At 58.9% G+C, this 20,628-nt stretch overlaps 2 protein-coding genes across 2 annotated transcripts; one reads left to right on the top strand and one right to left on the bottom strand.

Moving 5' to 3' along the window:
- Window positions 1-1,562: 1,562 nt before the first annotated feature.
- TESK1 (testis associated actin remodelling kinase 1) lies at window positions 1,563-14,000 on the top strand. Its single transcript, XM_059873881.1, has 10 exons — window positions 1,563-1,866; window positions 8,865-8,986; window positions 9,118-9,166; window positions 9,390-9,536; window positions 9,717-9,799; window positions 10,487-10,577; window positions 10,806-10,889; window positions 11,345-11,434; window positions 11,600-11,750; window positions 11,991-14,000. The coding sequence occupies exons 1-10, from the start codon at window positions 1,648-1,650 to the stop codon at window positions 13,031-13,033; spliced, it is 2,079 nt and encodes a 692-aa protein (XP_059729864.1). The 5' UTR covers window positions 1,563-1,647; the 3' UTR covers window positions 13,034-14,000.
- Window positions 14,001-14,332: 332 nt separating this feature from the next.
- On the bottom strand, window positions 14,333-19,152 carry LOC132322271 (B-cell differentiation antigen CD72-like). The gene is made up of 8 exons (XM_059836633.1): window positions 18,918-19,152; window positions 18,743-18,832; window positions 18,445-18,531; window positions 17,621-17,935; window positions 17,231-17,379; window positions 16,749-16,900; window positions 15,650-15,820; window positions 14,333-15,312 (listed from the first exon to the last, which is right to left on the bottom strand). The coding sequence occupies exons 1-7, from the start codon at window positions 18,994-18,996 to the stop codon at window positions 15,679-15,681; spliced, it is 1,014 nt and encodes a 337-aa protein (XP_059692616.1). The 5' UTR covers window positions 18,997-19,152; the 3' UTR covers window positions 14,333-15,312; window positions 15,650-15,678.
- Window positions 19,153-20,628: the final 1,476 nt, after the last annotated feature.

Here is a 20,628-nt window from a genome sequence, read left to right as displayed (position 1 = left end):
GCACATGCTATCCAACACCCTGGCAGGCTGGAGTGGTACTGGTGAGGAAAAGGATGGCTCAGACCCCATGGAACAGGGACCCGCAGAGCCCTGTCATCAGGCTCTGCCTCCCGGAGTGTAGGAAACGTGCCCTGCACAAACCCACTCCCTCTGCAGGCCTGGAAGAGCAGGAATATCATGAATTCCTAGGGGGAGGGCAGGGCACTGTTCCCATTATAAATAAATGGGAGGCTCAGTTCCCTGCTCTAGCCCATAGGGTTATTCTCTCTCTTAATACGAGGAAGAAAACCCAGCTCATGATCCAAGGTGTTCATGTTGTGCTTGGTGGCACCTGGAGCGGACCACTGGCAAAAAAATAAATGCCACACCAAGAAATACTCTATGTGGCTGCTTTTCCCAGCAGGAAAATCAGCTGGAGTAGTGCAGGGCATGTGCAGCCAGTCCTACCACACAGGGAAAAAGCTGTTTGAGGGGAGCTGCAGAGTCAGAGCTGTGGCAGCACCCAGAGAGGAGGCTGGGGCAGGGCTGGGCCAGCACAGGCAGGTGGATGCCAAGGAGAGCGTCAGCAAAATGTGCGGGACTGAGCAAGGGCAGATCCAGCTGCAGAAACTTCCTGGGCAGGAAGGACAGGACAGATCAGCCTCAGAGCAGGCAAAAGGCCTGAGATGGGGGAGCATCAAGCAGAAGGAAACCAGGGAGAAGTGGAAGAGCTCAGGAAAACAAGGAAGGCGAAAGGGTGCCACAGGCATCGGGCATGCTGTCACTGAGAGGCTGCTCTTGCCTGCTCCTACGGAGGACAGATTTACTGCCCCTGGGACACCACCCAGGCTGGGTGCACAGAGAGAATCCGAGCCCCTGATCCAAGGGGCAGAGATCCAAGCCTGTACCAATGGGGCTCAAACTGCCAACAGCTACTTGTATGGGGGAACTGGTCCCACGGCACTGTATAGGGTGGGGCTGGATATATGGGGAGATCTGATCAGATCTCCATGCCTTTTGTCCATCCATCAGGGACTGGGTGCTACGAAGACAAAGAGAGTCCCGTAGCTAAACGGGGAATCCCGGCAGGGCCCAGGGAAGAAAGGAAGTCTGGCACCTACAGTGTGCATCCAGGTGGATCTCAGGCGTGCATCCCACGTCAATAAGGGGCATCCAGGGCTTGGGGACAGTCAAAGCCCGGTGCCTGTGGGGTGTGCCCAAGCTCTGCCCCGGGATCTCAGGGCCTCACAGCACACTCTGGCGCGTAGGGAGACGCCCTCTCGACACCCAGCGGAGCCCGGTGCCGGTGGACGCGCACATGGGGGCGTGCGGGTCCCCGCGCTGCCCGCCGGGGCGGGGCGGGGCGGGGCAGGGCGGTGGGGGGGGTCTCCTGCCGGGCTCGGCGGCGACGCCGGCGGGTCCCAAGGAGTTAAGGGCTGTCCCCGCCCCAGCCCCGCCCCGCCGGTGCCAGCGCTCCGGGCGGCGGAGGCGCAGTGCCGGGCCGCGGCAGGGGTCGGGGGGGGGACGGCGCCGGGCCATGAGCGCGGAGCGCCCCGGAGCGCCGCCCGCCCCGCGCCGCCGCCGCCGCCGCCGCCGCCGCTAGCATCGCCACGGGGGCCGGGAGAGCGGCGGCGCCCCGGCCGCGCGGCTACACCGGCGGGGATGTGAATGGCGCTGAGGGTGCTCGGCGGGACCGACATGGAGTGGGAGAAGCTGCCGCGGCGGCCCGGGGAAGGCGAGGGGGAGGCGGCGGGGCCGTGGCCGGGCTGCGGGCGGCTGCGGCCCTCCTCGTACCGGGCGCTGCGCAGCGCCGTCTCCACCCTGGCGCGCATCGACGACTTCTACTGCGAGAAGATCGGGGCCGGCTTCTTCTCCGAGGTCTTCAAGGTGTGCGGGGCGGCAGCGGGGATGGCGGGCCGCGGGGTATCCCGCCGGGATCGAGCGTCCCCCGGGACCGCGGCAACCGCGCAGCCCCGGCCGCGCCCTCGGCTGGGGACTGTGATCCCCCCTCCAGCTCCGGCAGCCGGGCGAGGCTGGGGGCTGCTCCAGGCGGTGCCGTGCGGACGTGGGGACGCCGCCGCTCGCCCCGTCCCGGCCGGGGCGTTGTGCTTCCATCCCCCCGAGCAGGGGGAGGGGAGCGCCGGCTCTGTTTACAGCCGGGGAGGCTGAGCTCTCCGAGCGCCGCGCCGTAGGTTGCTCGGGGGGTCGGGTGGCGGGCAGCCGAGCCCCGGGGACCCCCGTCAAAAGGCTGAACAGCCGAGCCCGCCCGGGGCGTAACTGTGGTAGAGAGTCCAGGTGTCGTCCCTAGGCGCTCCAAGGTGATGTCCGGCGTTGCCGGGCCTGCTGAGCAGGTGATCTGCAGGATTCCCCTCGGGACCCCCACCAAGGTGTTTGGCTGTGGGACAGGGGTGTGATGCCATAGAAGAGCAGGGAGCTGACTCCTGGCTAAGCCCCCAGAGCTGCCTTTGTCCTCCATCCTCTCTGGGACTGTCAGGGTGGGGATGCCTGTCTGTGTGGCCCATGCCCTGAGCAGGGGTGTGTTAGCACTGGTGGGGAGCTCAGGGTCTCCAGCAATGAGGCAGAAGTACATGGCAGAAATATCCTGCCAGGCCAGTGCACTGCTGCTGGGGACGAAGGGCTGTGCCTCGGTGTCACCACTACCTCTCCCGGCAGAGGGGAGGTGTGTGCATGTGTTGTTTTGAGCCTCGGCATCACTTAAGGTACCATAAACCACGGGCTAGGACTGCCCTTAAGTGGCAATCTAGTGGTTTCATATCCCTCAAAGAGCAGCTTAGGGCTGGGCACAACCCCCAGTACCTGGCCCCACATTCACTGAGGTCACAGGCAGCACAACCTGGCAGTACCCTGGGGTTCCTCTCCAGCCCTGATACCATTCCCCACTCAGCAGTGGGAGCCCAAGACCTGTTTCCTCTTCAGCCACAATACAGGTGTCCTGTGAGGGGCCATGGAGAATGTGTAGAGAGGTCCCTCTCCGTGCTCCTTCCTGGAGCTCCCAGTAGAGCCATGACCTCCCTGCTGGCTGGGTTTCCGCTATTGATCTCTGGCTTGGAGTGTGCAACAGCACCTTGGAGCAGAGGGAGGCATTTAATAATGTCAGGCGTGGATATGGCTCTTTAATAATGGATGCTCCCATGTCTCAGCGAGGCCACAGTCTCTTCTTGCCTCGCTGTTTGTTTTCCCAGTCTCTGCAGGAGCCACGAAATGCTCGTTCTCCCATACATTGTTTAGGTTCTTGTGGGGCCACTGGCACGTAGGATTTGGGGGATTGGCGAAGGTTGAGGGGTGGGAAGGGGATCAGGATCAGTAGTCGACATGTGTGCATGGTGGCAAGGAAGCAGGGATGGGAGGGGGCCAGATGGGGCTTTGTGCTCGTGTGGTGGATTGAGTCCAAGAGCTCAGCAGGATAGTGGGGTAAGCCTGGGATCTGAGCTGGGGTTTGGCCACCAGAGCTCGTGAGGAGGACAGAGCTTGGCAGGACAGCCCAGGACCCATTTTCCTCCCACCTCCCTTGCTCCTTCTGTAGCTTTCCAAGGCTGTGGGCACTTGAATCTGCCTGCTCTGTGTGGCTCCTGAGCCGTATGTCATTCTAGCCTTGGTGGGTGAGGGGGACAGGGAGGGGACCTTGACATCTCTGCCCCTGCACAGGTAGCTCATTGCTGGTGTGGAGCTAAGCCGGGGCCAGGCAGGGTGCTGACAAGCATCTGACTGTCTTCTCAGCATTAAAACCAAAGGGCTCAGTGTGCCCAAGCCCTGGTGTCCCAAGCTAGCCCCTCCAGTCAAGCACCTCTCTGAGAAAGGCTGTCCAGAGCAAACAGGAGACACCAGTGACAAGAAGCTGCTCTTTTTCATGGTGCTTGTTCATAGCTGATCTCCCACTGTGCTGCAGAGCAGGGCTGTTTTCCCTCTGGAGCAGCTGGTTCTCATTGCCTTTCTCTGTGCAATTTCAGAGGCACTAGCCCCCCATTTTCTCAGATACACAGACATTGCAGGAAGCTATCTCTCTATTTCCAATTGAGCATATTGAGCCAGGTCTGTTGTGCCAGGCATTTTCTCCAGCCCTTAAACCACTGTTGCATCTCTTCCCCAAATCCCTCTTCCTTTCCCATGCGCTGTCTGCAGCAGACGCAGGGGCTGTGGGCAGCATCCTTGGGGCTGTATCCAGAGGCCTTCACTCATCTGAATCTCAGTCTCATGCCCTGATGTTGCACATCCTCTTGGAAATGCGATCTCCCAGGGTGCAGCTCTGTGATGTGCTCTGTCCAGCGCCCCATTTCCATGTAATTTTGTGTGTGTGTGTTTGTGTGGTTTAGCAGCTCCCAGCATGGGCATAGCTCAGGAGAGGGTTTTAGCATCACTGTCACTTGCCCATCTCTGCTTGCTTCCCCACCAGACTTTGGGGTTTTCTATTTACTTCCAATTTTCCGGTGCAACTTATGGAGCAGGTCCCTTCCTCTTATCTGATGCCCTTCATCAGGGACCTTGCCTTGTTTTACAGAGTAGAATGAAACAGCATGACACTGAAGGGGAAACTAAGGCAAGCAGGGAGGAAGTGAATTAGCCAAGGTCAGCCAGCCATGGCAAGGCTGGGAGCAGCCCTGGCCCTGCAGCTGCCGCTTGGGAGTCCTGGGCACAGGAAACGTGTTGTGCTGACCAGCTGGAGACCTGCCAGCCCCTCTCCTGCTCTGTCACAGGGAATGCTCCAGGCTTGCCAGTCAGGCCAGGCAGTGATCTGCCACCACTGTGTAACACTGGCACTGCCCCGGCTCCTGCTGTGCCTACAGTGCTGCTCCTGGGAGAGCAGGAGGTGGGGGTTGCTGGTGCTCAAACACCCTCCAGGAACAGATGCTTTGTCTCATCCTCAGAGAAAGTCTGTCTTGACTGATTCTGCCTTTTCCATTTGATGAGCACGCTTTCCAGTCCTGCCCAGTTGTGTTACTGGGAATCCTGAGCTCAGATGCAGTTGTTGTGGGTGGCTGTGGGGTTACCAGTGTCATTGCTAGCTCCCTTGCCCCCTCCCATCTTCCCCACAGAACTCTCTGGGGTGACGGGTGCAGGATGGTGTCCCTGTGTGGCTGTGCCTTGCCTTTGTGGAGCAGGGAGCAAAGGAACATGCAGGGAGTGGGGCTGTGTGCCAGGCCGTCCCCAGTGCAGGCTGCAGGGAGGGTGGCTGCTGAGACCTCCGGATGGGGAGATGTCAGGGAGCTTTGCCCCATGTCTAGACGGGAGTGCCGGCTGTGGGGAGGGAGCAGGCCGTCTGCTTGCTCTGATTAGCATGCTCTTTAAATAAGACTCTAATTTCCGCTGTTAAAAGAGCTCAGATCCCTTGTGCCCAGGCTGGGGCTGCCGCCAGCCCGGCCCATCCCCCAGCCCCGTGTGCTGGCGGCAGATGGGATGGGGACCAGCATGCCAGGGCACCCTGCCTCACCCACGGTACCCCCTGAAGTGCCAGTGGACCAGACATGTGGGATGCCAGGGAGCATCGATGAAGGGTGAGGGCTTGCCTGTTTCCTGGGTGGGGGACAAGCGGCTTGCCCTCCCCCCGCAGCCCCACGCGGCTGCCCGGCTGAGCTCAGCTCCAGGGAATGAGCTGGGATTCCTGGGCACCGTGCCAGAGTGCATGAGAGAGGCGAGAGGGGACACCTTCCTGCCCGAGGAGGTTGTGCTGCCTGCTGCCTTCTCTGGACTCAGTGAGGGAGGAAACCTTCTTAGTGGGGGGCTTCGAGCCCCCTGCAGTCATGGCTGATGCCTTTTGCTGCTGGGTCTGTGTCAAGGGGTGGCCGGGTGTCACTACAGGACACATAAGAGCACAAGCGCACACTGTTGCTTTTAAGGTGAAGAAAGAAGGGAATGTTTATTTTCTGACTCTAACGTTTATAGTTTTCTAAAAGTGACAGAGGATTGGAGGGTGACAGTGCCACCTCTCCAATGACACTGGACAAACTAACAGTCTCATCAAATTTTTCTTTTTCCGTAAAAGAATGCAAAACAATTAGTTATTTACAGAAAGTGTGTGAGAAAGTTCGTTACAAGAATGTAAACACCAGAAAGTTTAGAAAATCTTAAAAAATCAGAGCTGAGTGCTGGCCTGCTGCTAGCACCTGGACAGACTGGGTAAACTGGCCAGTGCCTGTGGGAGTCATGGACAGGGAGCATAACTCCTTCCTGGCTGGCCTTGAGCTGTCTGAGGTATGAGCTCCCCTTGCAGGGGAGATGGCAGAACAGAGCCTCACAAGTGAGCTCATTGGACAGGCTCAGGGACTGAGGGCTCATGCCCCATGGGGATGGAGTCACAGAAAAAGATATTGGGACTGGGCTATACTGGCCAGGAGCTCCTGGGATCCCTGGGATAATTCCTGAAGAAGCAGCTTTCGCAAGACCTTCCCTCCCCCAGGCTGCCTCTCCTCCAATCTTAAGGTGTCTAACCCCATGTGAGTGCACTCAGACCTCACTCAGCCTATTCCAATGGCAAGTGGCTTTTTAATGAGGAATTCAGCCACGGGCACCTCCCAGCCGTGTGGTGCCCACCAGATGCTGCTCCCTGATGCAGGGCCGCTGCTGCTGGCAGGGAGCTGGCCAGCCCTAGGGCCATGGCCACCAAGTGCCAGCATTGTGCATGCCGCACAGCATTCCTGACGTGGGCGCGTGGCGCCGGAGCCGTGCCGCCTCCAGCCATCCCGGCGGGCATGAGCCTGCCTGCGCCACTGAGCCCGGTCCTGCTGTCTGGCAGCTGCTGGTGCCAGCCAAACTGACTGAGCCAGTCCTGCCAGCCCCACATGGCGTGGGAAGGGAAGGAAGCACTGCCACCCTGAGAGCTGGGTCAGGAATGGTAGGGTTTGCTGGGCAGCACCCAGTGCCAGAGGCTTGGCAAGGCTGTTGATCCTGCTGGCCTTGTCCAGGCTCTGCCTTCCTCAACCCCCAGCTCCATGGGGAGCTGGAGGGACCAAGAGAGACTGAGCCCACCCTGCTTTGGTCACACAGGCTACCTCCTTAAAGCCTGCACTGAAGCCTGGCTGAGAGCCCAGTTTCTATTTCTGGTGCTGCCCTCAGCTGCCCCACCAGCAGAGATGGGGTGGAGGAAAGACAGCGATGGGTGAGATGGGGTGGAGTTGCCCCTTGCCCTTGGTCCAGGCGTGACCAAGGCAGCAGTTCCAGGTGCTGCTGGGCAGTGGTGTGGTGAGCAGGGAGGACTTGGATCCCCATTAGAGGGAGTGCTCTGGGTGCTCCCCACAGCAGGCACTGCAGTTTCACCCTGGGACAGGCTCTCCCTGAACCCAGGAACTCAGTATGTCCAGTGCTCAGCAAGGAGGAGTCATGGGGAAATCCACCCTCCCTTCTCCCTGCAGCATGGTGGGGTGCCAGGATAGGAGCCTGTGGTGGCAGGTGTCCGGGGTGTCCCCTTGCCACTCGTCCAGGGTCCATTCTGAGCTCTGCTGTCACGTGGCCCCTGTCGGTGGGTCAGGAGTGCCAGCTGGCTGTCTGGGGCTGGCTGGAGGTGGCACAGGTGTAACTGGAGTGGGGTGCCCCCAGACAGGTGTCTGCTGAATTATTCAAAGCTTCTCCATGAGCTCAGTGAGCTGATGGTGGCACGGCACAGTTATTGCCTCTCACTTCCACTCTGACTGGGACTGGTTTGGCATCAGTGCACACAGACATGTAGAAGGACTTTCATAGAGCATTCATTTTCCCCAGGGCCTTTTGAAGGGATGTGCTGCTGCCCCATCCCCTGGGTGTTTTCTGCTGGATAGATCCCCATCATGGCATGCACCCCAGGAGCAGTGCCAGCCATGGGATGAGAGGAGAGCCCTGGAGAGGCCAGCATGCCAGCCTCCCTCTGCTGTGGTGGGGACAAGGACCAAGCTGTGAGCAGGACGGGGGTGCTGGACATCCTGCCTCCAGCCAACCCCCTGTGTTTTTCCTGGGAAGGCAATCCCTGACGTGAGGGGTGTTGTGGGGGTGTTGTGGGGCTGGCCAGGGGCTGGCACTGGCTCAGCAGCCTCAACCAGCATTGACTAAAAAGGAGAAGAGCAGGGAGCTGACGGCAGCGCTGAGGAATGCCTGCGCCTCCGTGCACAGTTCCGTGTGTGCTGGGGGGCAGCTGGGATCCACTGGGTTGTCCCCCCAGGCAGCTGCTGCTTCGAGGCAGGGGTGGCATCCCACCCCAAGCACCCGCTCAGGAGGGGACCCTCAACACTGGTTTGGTGCCCCCCATAACAGGGTTAGGTCAGGGCATCCCGTGCTCTTCACTTGCCCTGCACATGCCAGGGAGCTGCAGATGGACAGGGTGTCCGTGCTTGGCCATGCTCCAGCTGCTGTTCTTGGCGGGGGACCAGGCCCCCAGATCGCATGACAGTGTCGGGTTGGGGCTGGCTAAATATACAGCTCATCCAGGCTCCGTGCCCTGCCAGACTAGGGTCAAGCACTACAGCTGCCCACACCTAGAGCTGGTTCAGAGGGGCAGTGTACCCCCTCTTTTCTCCACCCCATGCTGGTAGGGTGTGGCTGGGTGGTGCTGACCCAAAACAAGTCCTCCCTGATGCTCCTCAATCCTGCACTTGCTTGTTCTTAGAGTAGAGCTGTGCTCACAGCTTATGGGAGCTGTTGTTGCCTCTCAGGAGTTCAGGGCAGTGTAGCATGGTGGAGGGAGCATAACAAGCAGGGTGACCCAGGAAGGATGGGCCTGTGTGTCATCAGTCCTGGGAGTGCTTGGAGATGTGGGGAAAGAGCCCCCCTAGCCCTAGTGGTCCCTGGGGTGCTGTGGGATGCTTAGCTCCCCTCTGTGGGCTGGGGTGGGAGCCGGGTGAAGCCTGGTGTCCATGGGGGCTGCAGAGGTACGTGGGGCTCAGCCTTAACTGCATCCCCTCCAGGTGCGGCACCGCCAGTCGGGGCAGATCATGGTGCTGAAGATGAACAAGCTGACCAGTAACCGGGGCAACATGCTGCGGGAAGTGCAGCTCATGAACCGCCTCTCACACCCCAACATCCTCAGGTAGGATCTGCTTCCCCACTGCTGGCCCCCCCTTTTCCCTAGCCTGGGGGTTTGGAGCTACTGCTGATGCTGGATAAGCTCTTGGGGCTGGTCCCTGCCACAGCCACCCTCAGGTCCCCTCTATCTCACAGGTTCATGGGGGTGTGTGTGCACCAGGGACAGCTGCATGCACTGACGGAGGTAAGAGTGTGGCAACAGCCCTGAGTCTCGGGGGTCCTGCAAGCCTGGGGAAGGGACAGTGATGCCTATGGGGACACATCCTTGGCCTGTGACGTGTGCAGACAAGGCCCACTGGGAGGCTGTGGTGTGGGTTGTTTGGAATATGAATTAGGATGAGAGATGGACATTCAGTGTTATGGGGGGGAGGGATGCTCTGATGCAATGGCCTAGCTCTCCCCATCAGTACATCAATGGCGGGAACCTGGAGCAGCTGCTGGACAGCCCTGTGCCCCTCTCCTGGTCCATGCGTGTCAAGCTGGCCCTCGACATCGCCCATGGCCTACGCTACCTGCACTCCAAGGGCATTTTCCACCGTGACCTCACCTCCAAGGTATGAGATGTTCCAAGGCACCACATTCCCGTGTTGTCCCATAGCTGTGATGCTGCCTTGCTGCCCCAGGTGTGGCGGGCTGGGGAGCAGGAGGCTGTGCTGTGCTGGGGCATCCTGAAACCGGTGGCCAGGGAGGTTGGGCTGGTGCATTTGGTGTGACAGGTCCTCCTGTGCCCACAGAACTGCCTGGTGCGCTGCGAGGCCAGTGGCTACACAGCTGTAGTGGGTGACTTTGGCTTGGCAGAAAAGATCCCCACCTACAGGTATGTGGGCAGCTTCCACCTGTCCATCCCCATCCCTGGAGCCCACTCAGAGCAGAAGCTGGAGAGGGGTGGGCCTTGGGGGTGCAGCTAAAAGGACAGGAATGGTATTGCCACAGGGCGTCCCTGAAGGGGCAATAATTAGCATTGACTCCATGCCTCTCAGAAGGCTGATCAATCACTTTATTATACTACACTAATTAAGAAACCCATCACCCTTACCAGACAGTCACGATACAGGTGAACCCAACTGGTCCTTCAATCTAAGCACTACCACCAGTGGCCAATTAAGAAATCACCCTCTGGTAAACAAATCTCCATATCATATTCTACCTGTTCTCAACAACAGGTGCAGCAAGTGAAGATAAGAATTGCTTAGCATTCTTTTCTCTGATCTTCTCACAGCCTCTCCAGGATAATGCTCTCTGTGACCAGAGAGGTGCTGCTACAGGAATGGGGGTGGTGAGATCATCCCTGGCAGGGGGGACTCCAGGAGCAGTTTGGGAATGGCTGGGAGGGGATGGAGAGGGGGGTGGTGTGACTGCAGAGAGATGAGTTTGTAGAGTGCACGGAAGAGGCTTAGCCCAGGAAAGGAGATGGAGATGGTGATCTGGGCTGCTGCAGCAGGGGGATGGGAGGTTGGACATGTGGGGGACTGGGCAGCCTTTGATACTCCACCATGTCTCCTAGTGAGGGCAGTGAGAAGGAGCCACTGGCCGTGGTGGGCTCCCCGTACTGGATGGCACCCGAGGTGCTGCGTGGGGAGATCTACAACGAGAAGGTGAGGCTGCTCTGTGTGGGGCTTTACTCAGGCTTGTGCTGCCAGTGGTTTGCAGAGTTTGCAGTCCTGGGGTGCATCAAGAGGGAAGGAATTGGGCATCCCTCTGGTGACAAGGTGACAGAGCCCCAATGTGGCTCTGCAGGGAGGAGAAGGGCTGTGGCCTTGTAGAGTGGTGGGCACACCAGCTCGGGGCTGCAGGTCACCCTGATGAGTCCCTGCTCTCTGCAGGCTGATGTGTTTGCATACGGCATCATCCTGTGTGAGACCATCGCTCGTGTGCCAGCTGACCCCGACTACCTGCCCCGCACTGAGGTAACTCTGAGATGGGAATGGGGAGTTGTGGGCAGGAGCACTGGGGCTGGGACAACTTCATCAAACAAGGTGGGGCCATTCTCTGTTGGGCAGACACCCATGTGCAGGACTGGTCCCACATCTCAGGGCTGGGCTGCTGTGTTCCGCTTGCTGCCCAGGGAGGGATGGTCTGTGCTGGTAACTGCAGAACCCATAGTGAGCCTGAAAAGGAGAATGGGGCAGTTGCATTCAGGCAGAGAGCAGAAGCGGTATCTGTGTCCTAGTATCCCCCAACATTAGCCCAATTTGGGGGCTCTTTGATACGTCCTCCCCTGCTGTGTTCCTGCTGGGGTGCTTCCAGATCCACAGTCCTCTGTGACAGTGCAGGGGGGAGGGGTCCATCCCATGTTGGGTCCCCTGGGCCTTGTGGTGCCCCAGGAGACCCAGCCTTACTCTTCTTCCTTTCCCTGGTGTAGGATTTTGGTCTGGACGTCACCACTTTCCGCACCATGGTGGGAATTGACTGCCCAGCAGCCTTCCTCCAGCTGGCTTTTCACTGCTGCAGTGTGAGACTCCCACCTCCACTGACTGCCCTTCCTGGCCAGGGCAGGCAGGCAGGACAGGCTGCCTTGCCTGCTCACAGGGCGAGCAGGGAGCTGCCTCTGCTGTGCAGGGCTCCCTGGGGTGCTTGAGGAGGCACAGACCTGACAGGAAATCCCTCCTGCCCGCAGATGGAGCCCACCTCCCGCCCCTCATTCCTGGAAATCACGCAGTGCCTGGAGAGCATCCTGCAGCACCAGCTGGGCACCGAGGGTGCCAGGACCACCCTGTTCGGCATCGGGGAGAGTCTGCCTGCATCTGGAACTGCAGCCACACTCAGTGGTACGTGGGCGCCTCGGGAACAGGCCATAGCAGGGTGTAAAGATTGGGGATGTGGGGTTTCCCATCTCACCCCGACAGCTGTAGGGGAAGGAGACAGGGGTGTGTGAGGTCTGCGGGATAGAGCTGGTCCCTGTTCCTCCCTTGGGGTGAACCCCTACGTTGTTGGGTGCCCAGCAGCCCATAACACCTCACATGGGCAGCTGCTGGCTGCTTGTGACACTCTCCTGTGCCCATGCCCAGGAGTGGCCAGGAGGTCAGCCAGCCACACCGAGCAGTCGCCCCTGCGTGAGCTGGGGACACAGCACCTGCAGCCAGACCAGCGCCTGTCCCGCAGCCAGTCTGACATGTTCCCTTCCAAGTCACCCACCCTGCTGTGGCCACTGGAGCCTTACAGCGGGGCCAGGTCCAAGGAGACGTCCCCCCGTGTCAACCCCTTCTCCCAGCGTGAAGACCTGAAGGGGGGGAAGATCAAGCTCTTTGATACGCCGAGCAAGTCGGTCATCTCTCTCACCTTCGACCTGCCACCCCCTGCCCCGCTGCAGCTCAGCAGCCCGGTGACGCCTGAGCCTGCCGTGGAGGTGCAGTGTGACTTCTCAGCACCCACCACCAGCCCCCGCAAGTGCCACTCTCTGCCCTCCTCTCCTGAGCTGCCCCACCGGGGGGGCCTGGAGCTGGGTATGGGGTCCTCTCATCCCACTGACGACCCCCAGCCCCCCTCCCTCCTTCCTCCCCCAGCATGGAGAGGAGCCTCCACCCCCAGCTCCAAGGCAGAGGAGCAGATGAACTGTGGCCCAGACAGCTCTGAGCCGCCGCAGCCCACCCCCCTGCCCCTCAGCAGCAACTTCATCCGCACCGCGTCCTCGGGCACACAGGCCTGGCAGCCAGACGTGCGGGCCCCCAACGGGCTCCTCGTCAACCACAACCACATGATGGTCAGCAAACCTCTGGCCTGGGGCAGCGGGCTGGAGCACGGCTTCTCTGAGCTCAGCATCTCCTGTGCAGCGGCGTTGGAGCGGGCAGAGCACTCGCCCATGCTGCCTGGGCACAGCTCTGGTGCCATGCTGGAGCAGGATGAAGTGCTGCCCTGCCCTGGCTGCTGCCTGAGTCCCTTCAGCTTCAGCTTTGCCTCCATCTGCCACCGGCCAGCGCCCAGCCCGCCCCGCTACCAGAACCTCAACTGCGAGGCCAAAAGCCTCATCTGCCATGATCGGGGCCAACACCAGAAAGCCCCGGGGCCAGTGCTGGCTGAGCCCAGCCTGAAGCTGCCGGAGGCACAGTCCTAGTGATGGGGACCCTGGGGAGTGGGGCTGAATCCAGCTGCCCCTTGCACCCCTCTGCAGCCACAGCACTGGGCAGTGCAGGAGCCTGGCACATCCCCACGGTCTGTCATCACTCAGCACGTGGTGGCCACCAGTGGCCATGGTGCCAAGTGCTGTGGCTGCCGTGGCGCTGCCCAGGCACTCAGGCACCCACCCCACCAGGATCAGCCTTGGGGATCTGCAGTGAACCCTGGAGGTGGGCCGGGTCTCTGCTGGGGACCAAAGTGCAATAACACTGCTGCCCTGAGCACTGCCCCAAGCGGCAGGGCTGGTCCCCCGCGGGGGCCACGGGGCTCAAGCCCTGGATCCAGGACCCTCTTTCCCCAAGGGCTCACCGCTGTGCAGGCTCTCGCAGAGGGGCATATGATGGGCCTGCTACCTTGGGAGAACTGGGAGTTCCCTGCACCCAGGCGGGTGAGAGGGACTGGGCTGGGGTAGAGGTCAGCGTGTGTATGTGTGTTTTTGGGGATCCTGGGGGGCTGGTGGGTGAACCCATGTGTGTCCACAAGCATGCGGAGCACAGCCAGTCCCTGACATGGGGAGAAGAGGGCAGGGGACCGTAGAGGGGCAATGCCCATGGGCAGTGCACAGGGAGGATTGCCAGCACTGGGGTTGTCCCTGCCTGACCAATGCTGAGGGTTGGGTGCTGAGTCAGCACAGTGCCTCACATCTCCCTGGCATGCAGGTTTGGGAGCAGGATGCTGGCAGAGGGGCCAGGATGCCATCCTGGCATCATGGGGATGGGGCCAGTGGGCAGCACAGCTAGGCTGCCTGGCCCCCGGCAAGGGTGGGAGCCGGCTTTCCTCCCTCCTGCACAATGCACTGGTGAATGCAGAACTCTTTGTGTTTTTTATTATTATTAATAATAATTGCTAGTAATATATACCCAGCTTATTTAAAGTGTTCATTAAAAACTGAATGTCCCAGCAAATCTGACTGCTGGTTTTGTTTCTTGGATGCACATCAGATGTGGGCCCAGAAGATTGCATGGTCTTGCCTGGGCACTCTCCTGGAGGAGGGGAGCTCCTCCAGGACTGCAAACCAGCCTGGCTCAACCCAAGATCTCAACTCCCCTAAAGCACTCTCCTGGAGGAGGGGAGCTCCTCCAGGACTGCAAACCAGCCTGGTGGAACCCAAGATCTCAGCTCCTCTAAAGCATCTTGATCAAGATGCCTTCAGACAAATTCCCTTTCATTATTTAGGTTCTTTGGGTTCATTCCCTTGAATCCATGTTTGCTGTGGCGTACAAGAAAACAAAGAGCAGACAAACCGGGACTCTTTATTGCTATAAAGTGAGTTTAGCCAGCAGACAAGACAGACGAGTGACACATGCCCCCTCTAAAATGCCTGCCTCTAACACTCTTTTTCTCTTCATGCAAGCTTACTCACACAGCAGTTCATCAACTATATATGGCACACACAACCTTATCAGAAACTGAGAGCATTTTCGCCTGGTTGAACATCACTTCCTCTGCTCTCACCTGGCTGCATGTTACATCAGGGCTGCTTTGCTTAATCTTCACATGTGCACTTGTGTAGCAGCTATTTTAAGTCCTGATGAGTTGTCTTGCAAAGCGTCAGCCTGCTACAAGTGCCTGAGTTAACTTTTGCTTTTGAAAGGCACAATCACACCATGGGACCCTACAGGTCGTTGCTCTACTTTCTAATTAGCGCAAAAGTAAATCCCCAAATGTCAGCACAGGCACTGGCCAGTTCGGGCTCAGCTTCCCTCCTTAGGTGCTGAGGCTTTGCCGAGGCCGTTGAGTGCTGGGTTGTCTGAAAGCCATGGCCAAGCTGCTGCTGCAGTGGGGTCACGCAGAAAACTCCTGCTGTGGGGAGGGGACTGTGTGGGGGTGGGGCTGTGCTGTCCCCAGCTCCCACTCCTGACATGCCACAGCACCACAGCTCTCTCCATGCTGGGGATGTGGCGTGGCTCCAGCGCTGAGTACCAGTGTTTGATCCATTCTGCAGCCGGTTCTGAGCTCCCCACTGCCCACAGCTGTTGTGCTCGGGAAGATCCAAAGTGTCCCATGCAGGTGTGGCGTCCCCTGTGGAGTGAGTGGCCTCTACCACTCAGCCAAAGCACACCAGCTGGAGGCATCCATGGGCTGCGCATCAGTGGGAAGGCCCTGGGTGGCCCAGGGGCAGGGGGCTGTCTGAGGGAAGGGGTTGGCTGGAATGGAAGGGACATCCTGGGCAGGGACACAGCAAGGCTGGAGCAGAGGCGGTGCAGGGTGCAGGTTCTGCAAGGGAAAGCAGAGGAGGGTGAGGGTGGAGGTGAAGGTGAGATGTTGCCCAGCCTCCAACACATGCAACAGGGCTGGGAAAGCACCTTGCCAAGGGTTTTCCCCCATCTTGCCCCTTTGCTGAGCCACAGTTTCAGCTCTTGAGCTACCTCAGACCCAGAGCACCCATGGCAGCGAAAGGATGAAGGCAGGCTCAATCCAGCACAAGGAGGTGACTGCATTCCTCTCCCTTTCCATGGGAGAGGTCAACATGCTGGAGGCAGAGCTGCAGGCTCCCTGCTTTTCTCCAGACACACCCCACAGGGCTGTGTGTCCCTGACTCAGCAGGACTCACCACAGCAGTGCTGGGGGCAGCAGCCATCATCACTTGAAAGGGAAGCGGCTTGGCCCTGCTGCCTTCTCACAGATCCAGAGGTGCAGATCACTGGGACCAGTGCACTGGGCGGGTTTGATGCTCCCATGGCTTATTATGGCACAGGTTCCATTCGATTTTGACTGCCACGGCCTGAATGGGGAAACAAACAACACATCAGGCATTGACATGTTCTTTCTACAAACCCTGCTGAGGCAGCTGCGGCTGCTGGCAACTGCCTTTTGTACACTGGCAGAGGAGAGGTTGGATGCTGCAGTCAAAGGGGGATCTCCCAGTCCTCCCCTACTGATTTCACAGGCTGAAGGCTCAGCTGATGCATCCCTGCACTTCCCCGGGCAGGTTGAGAAACTCTGTAAAAGGTTTGCAGCGCCTGTGACACCCCTTTAGCCTCCCTCCTCTCAGCTTCACTGCTGGGGTCTGTTTATGCCTGCAGTGGGGAGAGCTAGGTCCTCCCTGAAGACACAAGGACGACCAGAGGAGTTGGCCTGAGCCCTGGGTCTGCTCTGGGCCCAGTTCCCGTGGCGAGGCTGAGGATGGAGGGCCCACTACCCAGAACCTGGCCAGACAGGTTTGTTCCTCCCCAGTGCTCTCAGACACTGCAAGAGGAAGCGGCAGTGAGCTGAGGAGGTGGTGCACATGGCAGGGAGGAGCCCAGGATTTTCCACAGACAGGAAGGCTGTGATCTCCCTTTGAAGAGGAATCAAGAAGATATGTGGAAGATAGATGTGGCGCTCTAACACCTTGCCTAGGCCTCAGATAAAATTTGGGCTTTCTTCTGTCCACTCTTGCTGCCTTCTGCTTTTCTTGCCCTGCATTTTACCCACCCCCCCCGAGTCCTGGCTTTCCATTTGCGTGTTCTCCGAGCGTCTTATCACACCATTGCACCCACCTTCCCTCAGTCCCTGCAGCTCTGATGCTCTTTGTTTCCCAAAGCATGTGCCTGGAACTGGGTACTGGTGAGATTTAAGAGCACTGCCTCTTCCCAAAACTCCCCTCCTCTGGCTTCCTAGAGCCATGCCAGAGGAGGGGAGTTTTGGGAAGAGGCAGTTCTGCCACGTACCTTTCGTAAAGGGAGCCATCCACCCAGAACCAGGCCTCTGCACCTCCCTCGCCCTCTGGGTCCTCTTCCTCCAGCCAGCCATAGTCGTACCAGGGAAAACTGCCCTTCTGCAATCCAATCCAGTATGGGACATCTGCATTCTTCAGGAAGGTCTGGAGAAGAAGAAAAAGTGCTTTTCCATTATTTATTCCGTGGCACCCATGTATTGCAGTACTAAATACTTCACAGCAGGGTGATCATCTCCCAAGGAGCCCCTGGAGCTGGAGGTTCTTGAGCCCAGGTGCCCTGCTCCAGCTTGGGAAACACCCAGGGATGCCAGAGCCTTTCTATCCCAAGTCAACCACCAGCCATATGCTCCAGAGAACAGCCTTGCACCCTCCAATGTTTTGGCAGGACAGGGGGCCTCCAGAACCGTGCCAGCCCATCTGGGGACCTCATGGCTGGATACACCATCTCCTGCCCTCAGCTCCCCAGCACCCTACCGGCACAGTCCAACGACTCCAGGATTTGGTGACCAGGAGCTGAGAATATGTCTTCTCACACTCATCTCTGCTGTCTTCCCATGTCTTCTTCTCCGAGGAGATGAAGAGGCACTTGCCCCTATATAGCAGCCAGCCCGAAGGGCAGCAATCTGTGGGTAGGGGCACAGCTGAAGGGCTTGCTCAGCCACGGGTACTCTGAGGGGTAACAAGGAACAGTCCCACACCTTCCCAACAGACATCACAGGCTCAGTGTCTGCTCCAGAACTGCTTCAGCTCTTGGACCATTCTGACCCCACCATATGGTCAAAAAAGCCAGTACTTGGCCCTTGGCACCTGCTGAGCAGTGCCAGTCACCTGGAGCACCCCCTCCCTGCTCCATCACCATCCTACCTATAGCTGTGCAGGAGCGCAGGAGGGCCACGGTGCTCTCGCTGGTGTTGAGCCTCCCCTGCACCTCCTGCATCTCCCTCTCTGTCCTGCCCAGCACACCCGTGACACGACGCAGCTCCAAGCTCAGTCTGTCCAGCTCCATCTGGCTGATGTTGCCCTCACGCCACGCTCGCTGCAGTTCTTCTCTGGCCCACGCCAGCTCCAGTTGTGTCTGCTCCAGGCTCTGCTCCTGGGCCCTCAGCTCCTGTGACAGGCGGCCCTGCTCGGCCATGTGCTCACGAGAGGAGTCCTGCAGGCTGTGGGTGACCTGCCAGTCTGGGGACAGGGGGGGTGAGCTGGACATGAGCATAGGGCAGTTCAGATGTGGGACTGACCCTGCTTAAGGCAGGTGGGATGGGCAGGGCAAGGCAGGGAATTATCCACGATGAACAGGAAAGATGGGAGGGAAGGACGCAGCAGGGAAGTGTATGGTTAAGGGTTGGGCAGCATCTGGCAGGGGTGAGCAGGACAAGGCAGGATGGGCAGTAGGAGCAGACACAGGAGGTTAAGTGCAGGGAGGGGGCAGCAATATGAGGCTGGGCAATGCCAGGATGGGAAAGAAAAGGAGCAGAAACAGAAAATAAGGTGAGGAAGAGGGATGATGGCATTCAAAGGTGGTGCTCAGATGTATGAGGGATATAGGCCAGCTCGTGCCAGACAGGGCGCAGGGAGTCAGCAGTGTGTGCATGACCATGCCTCTATTCACCCACAGTGACCACCCCAGACAGATGCCTCCCCGACCCAACCACTCCCTGCCCCAGATGTTCACAGTCCCCCCAACTCACAGCAAGCCCCCAGAGCCACAGTGGCCACCAGCAGCAGGCAAGTTGTCAGCAGACCCACAGGGATGCACCACCGACGGGACCAGCGCCCTGCATGACACAACAGACCACAGACATCACCTGAAGAGCTGGAAAACCCCTGACAGCCCCCAGACCTCCTTCCTGGATACAGGCAGGAGAGTGGTGGCATGGCAGCACAGATGGCGTGGTGTGGGTGATGGGAGTGGGAGTACCCCAAAACACCACTCACGACCCAGCCCAGAACCACCCTGGGTCTGCTGGAATGCAGCTGGATACTCACCTGGGCTGGGCTCTGCTCCGTCCCCATCCTGCCCTGCCAGTGCTGGCTGCGTGCTCTCATAGGGGCTCTCTGCCTCATTCATGCCGAAGGCTGTTGGAGGAAGGCAGGGGAGAGGAGCTGAGGCCATGGGGTTGGGCATGGCAGGAACAGCATGGCAGGGTCTGTGGGCTCTCACCTGCCTCCAGTGCCTGGCTGGCCATGCTCCGGCCCCCCATCACTTTGGCAAACCTCAGGTCATCATAAAGCTGGGCCATGTGGGCAAAAGCTGGGCAAGCCCTGAGCCTCGCTGGCTCCCGCTCTGCCCTTGGGATGCCTTTCTGAGATGTCCCCTTTGTTCCTGGTGACTGCACCGTCTCTCAGAGGTGCAAAGGAGAAGTGCAGCCAGCATCTGCAGAAGCAGAAGTTTGCTCTGCCTTGTAGCAGATGGGACTAGTGAGGCACGGCTGCGGGGACCAGCACCCTCTCATTGGTCCTAGAAACACCAGCCTGTCCCCTCCCACACCCTAAAAGTGCTCATGGTCCCCCTAGGCACAGGGCAGGGTGACAGCAGCACAGCCAGGTGTCACAGCAGGGGCCGAGCAAAGGATGGACCCAAATCTATGGACTACGGGGCAGAGCAGGGCAATCCTGAATACAGGAGCAAATTGCCATGTGGACAGCTCCATGGAGAGCTGGAGGTCTTCACAGATAGAGATTTCCCCTCCCAGCCTCTGAGAATGGGAATTTCCCCATTCTGTTTTTTGTTCCACTACCTCTCATCCCCTCCCTGGTCCCCTCCAAAGAAGACCCCTGTTTTGGCATTGCTCCAAAAGAGCCCTGGAGAGTTACAAAAATCAGTGATGTCCCCTCTGCCTTTGCTTCCCAAGACCACAACCCCAGCATTCACAACACCTTCTTGCTCTCTCCAGGCCCTCAGCGTCTCAGAGGGCTCTACTGAACTGCATCCAGAGAAGGATAGGTTTCAGAAGGGACTCCCCCAAACTCTTCCACTCTTTCCCATTGCCTGCTACTGCCTCCCTCTCCATTCCACTGCCTTGCTGTTGCCTCCCACAGTCTTTCAGATGGCCAGATGGCCAGTCCCTGGGACAGCACTGGAGGTGCACAGTGGTGCTGGTGGAGCACAGTGTTACATAGCCACTGTCCATCATCTCTGCAAGAGCAAGGGAAGGTCTTCCTCAATGGAGAAAAGGAAAAATCAAAGCCAGCTTCAAAGGGGACAGGAAGGAGGTTTAGACAGCTAAGAAGCTGGGCAGCCTCTACTCAACCTCCTGAAAGAAAATGGAGCAAGTCTGCCTGGGTGTGCAGGGGCCCAGACCCAGGAAGGACATGAGGGGGAAAGGCCAGTAGGATTTACTGGGTGCCTGCTGAATGTACCTCCTACTGCTTGGAAGCACCAGCCTGGGCACAAGGGGAGAGCAACGGAGCCATTTATCATGACCCTTTGGCATCTGGGATGTGGTTTTCCATAGTGTATTTGGTGGCAGAGTGGAGAGATGTGGCTATGATGAGAGGAGAAGTGAAAGTTCACGCTGCAATGTAGAAGTCTCTTTTAGGCATTAGGGCAGTGATGCTCAGATCCTGGAGCAGAGCACCAAGAAGAGGGAACCTCCATCCTGGATGAAGTCAGCAGCAAGGCTATGTCTTCCCAGCTGGAAGCCAGACCTGCTCTCCCCTGCCCCAGGGAATCTGATGAATTCTCTGTAGGCTGAGCCCTACAGCTGTGCCCCATGCTCCAGCCCCAAGCTGCACCACCCCAATGCCATCCCAGGGGACACTGAGCCACTTCAGGGGGTGGAGGGAAGCGAAATGGTGGTGCCTGGCCAATGGCAGGATGCCACTGCCGTGGCCGTACTTTCCCCTCCGTCACTCCTCACTACACTTCTACT

The sequence above is a fragment of the Haemorhous mexicanus genome, chromosome Z (assembly GCF_027477595.1).
Source record: "Haemorhous mexicanus isolate bHaeMex1 chromosome Z, bHaeMex1.pri, whole genome shotgun sequence".
Lineage (NCBI taxonomy): Eukaryota > Metazoa > Chordata > Aves > Passeriformes > Fringillidae > Haemorhous > Haemorhous mexicanus.
Note: the sequence above shows the minus strand (reverse complement) of the source record. Positions and strands in the feature narration are given on the sequence as shown.

Coding starts and splice junctions, on each gene's coding strand:
- TESK1 (XM_059873881.1), top strand. CDS start 1,648: ATGGCGCTGAGGGTGCTCGGCGGGACCGACATGGAGTGGGAGAAGCTG. Junction 9,800..10,486: donor GAAAAGATCCCCACCTACAG/GTATGTGGGCAG, acceptor CATGTCTCCTAG/TGAGGGCAGTGAGAAGGAGC. Junction 10,578..10,805: donor GGGAGATCTACAACGAGAAG/GTGAGGCTGCTC, acceptor TGCTCTCTGCAG/GCTGATGTGTTTGCATACGG.
- LOC132322271 (XM_059836633.1), bottom strand. CDS start 18,996: ATGGCCCAGCTTTATGATGACCTGAGGTTTGCCAAAGTGATGGGGGGC. Junction 16,901..17,230: donor GGAGTCGTTGGACTGTGCCG/GTAGGGTGCTGG, acceptor CTTCTTCTCCAG/ACCTTCCTGAAGAATGCAGA. Junction 15,821..16,748: donor GATGGCTCCCTTTACGAAAG/GTACGTGGCAGA, acceptor TTCCCCATTCAG/GCCGTGGCAGTCAAAATCGA.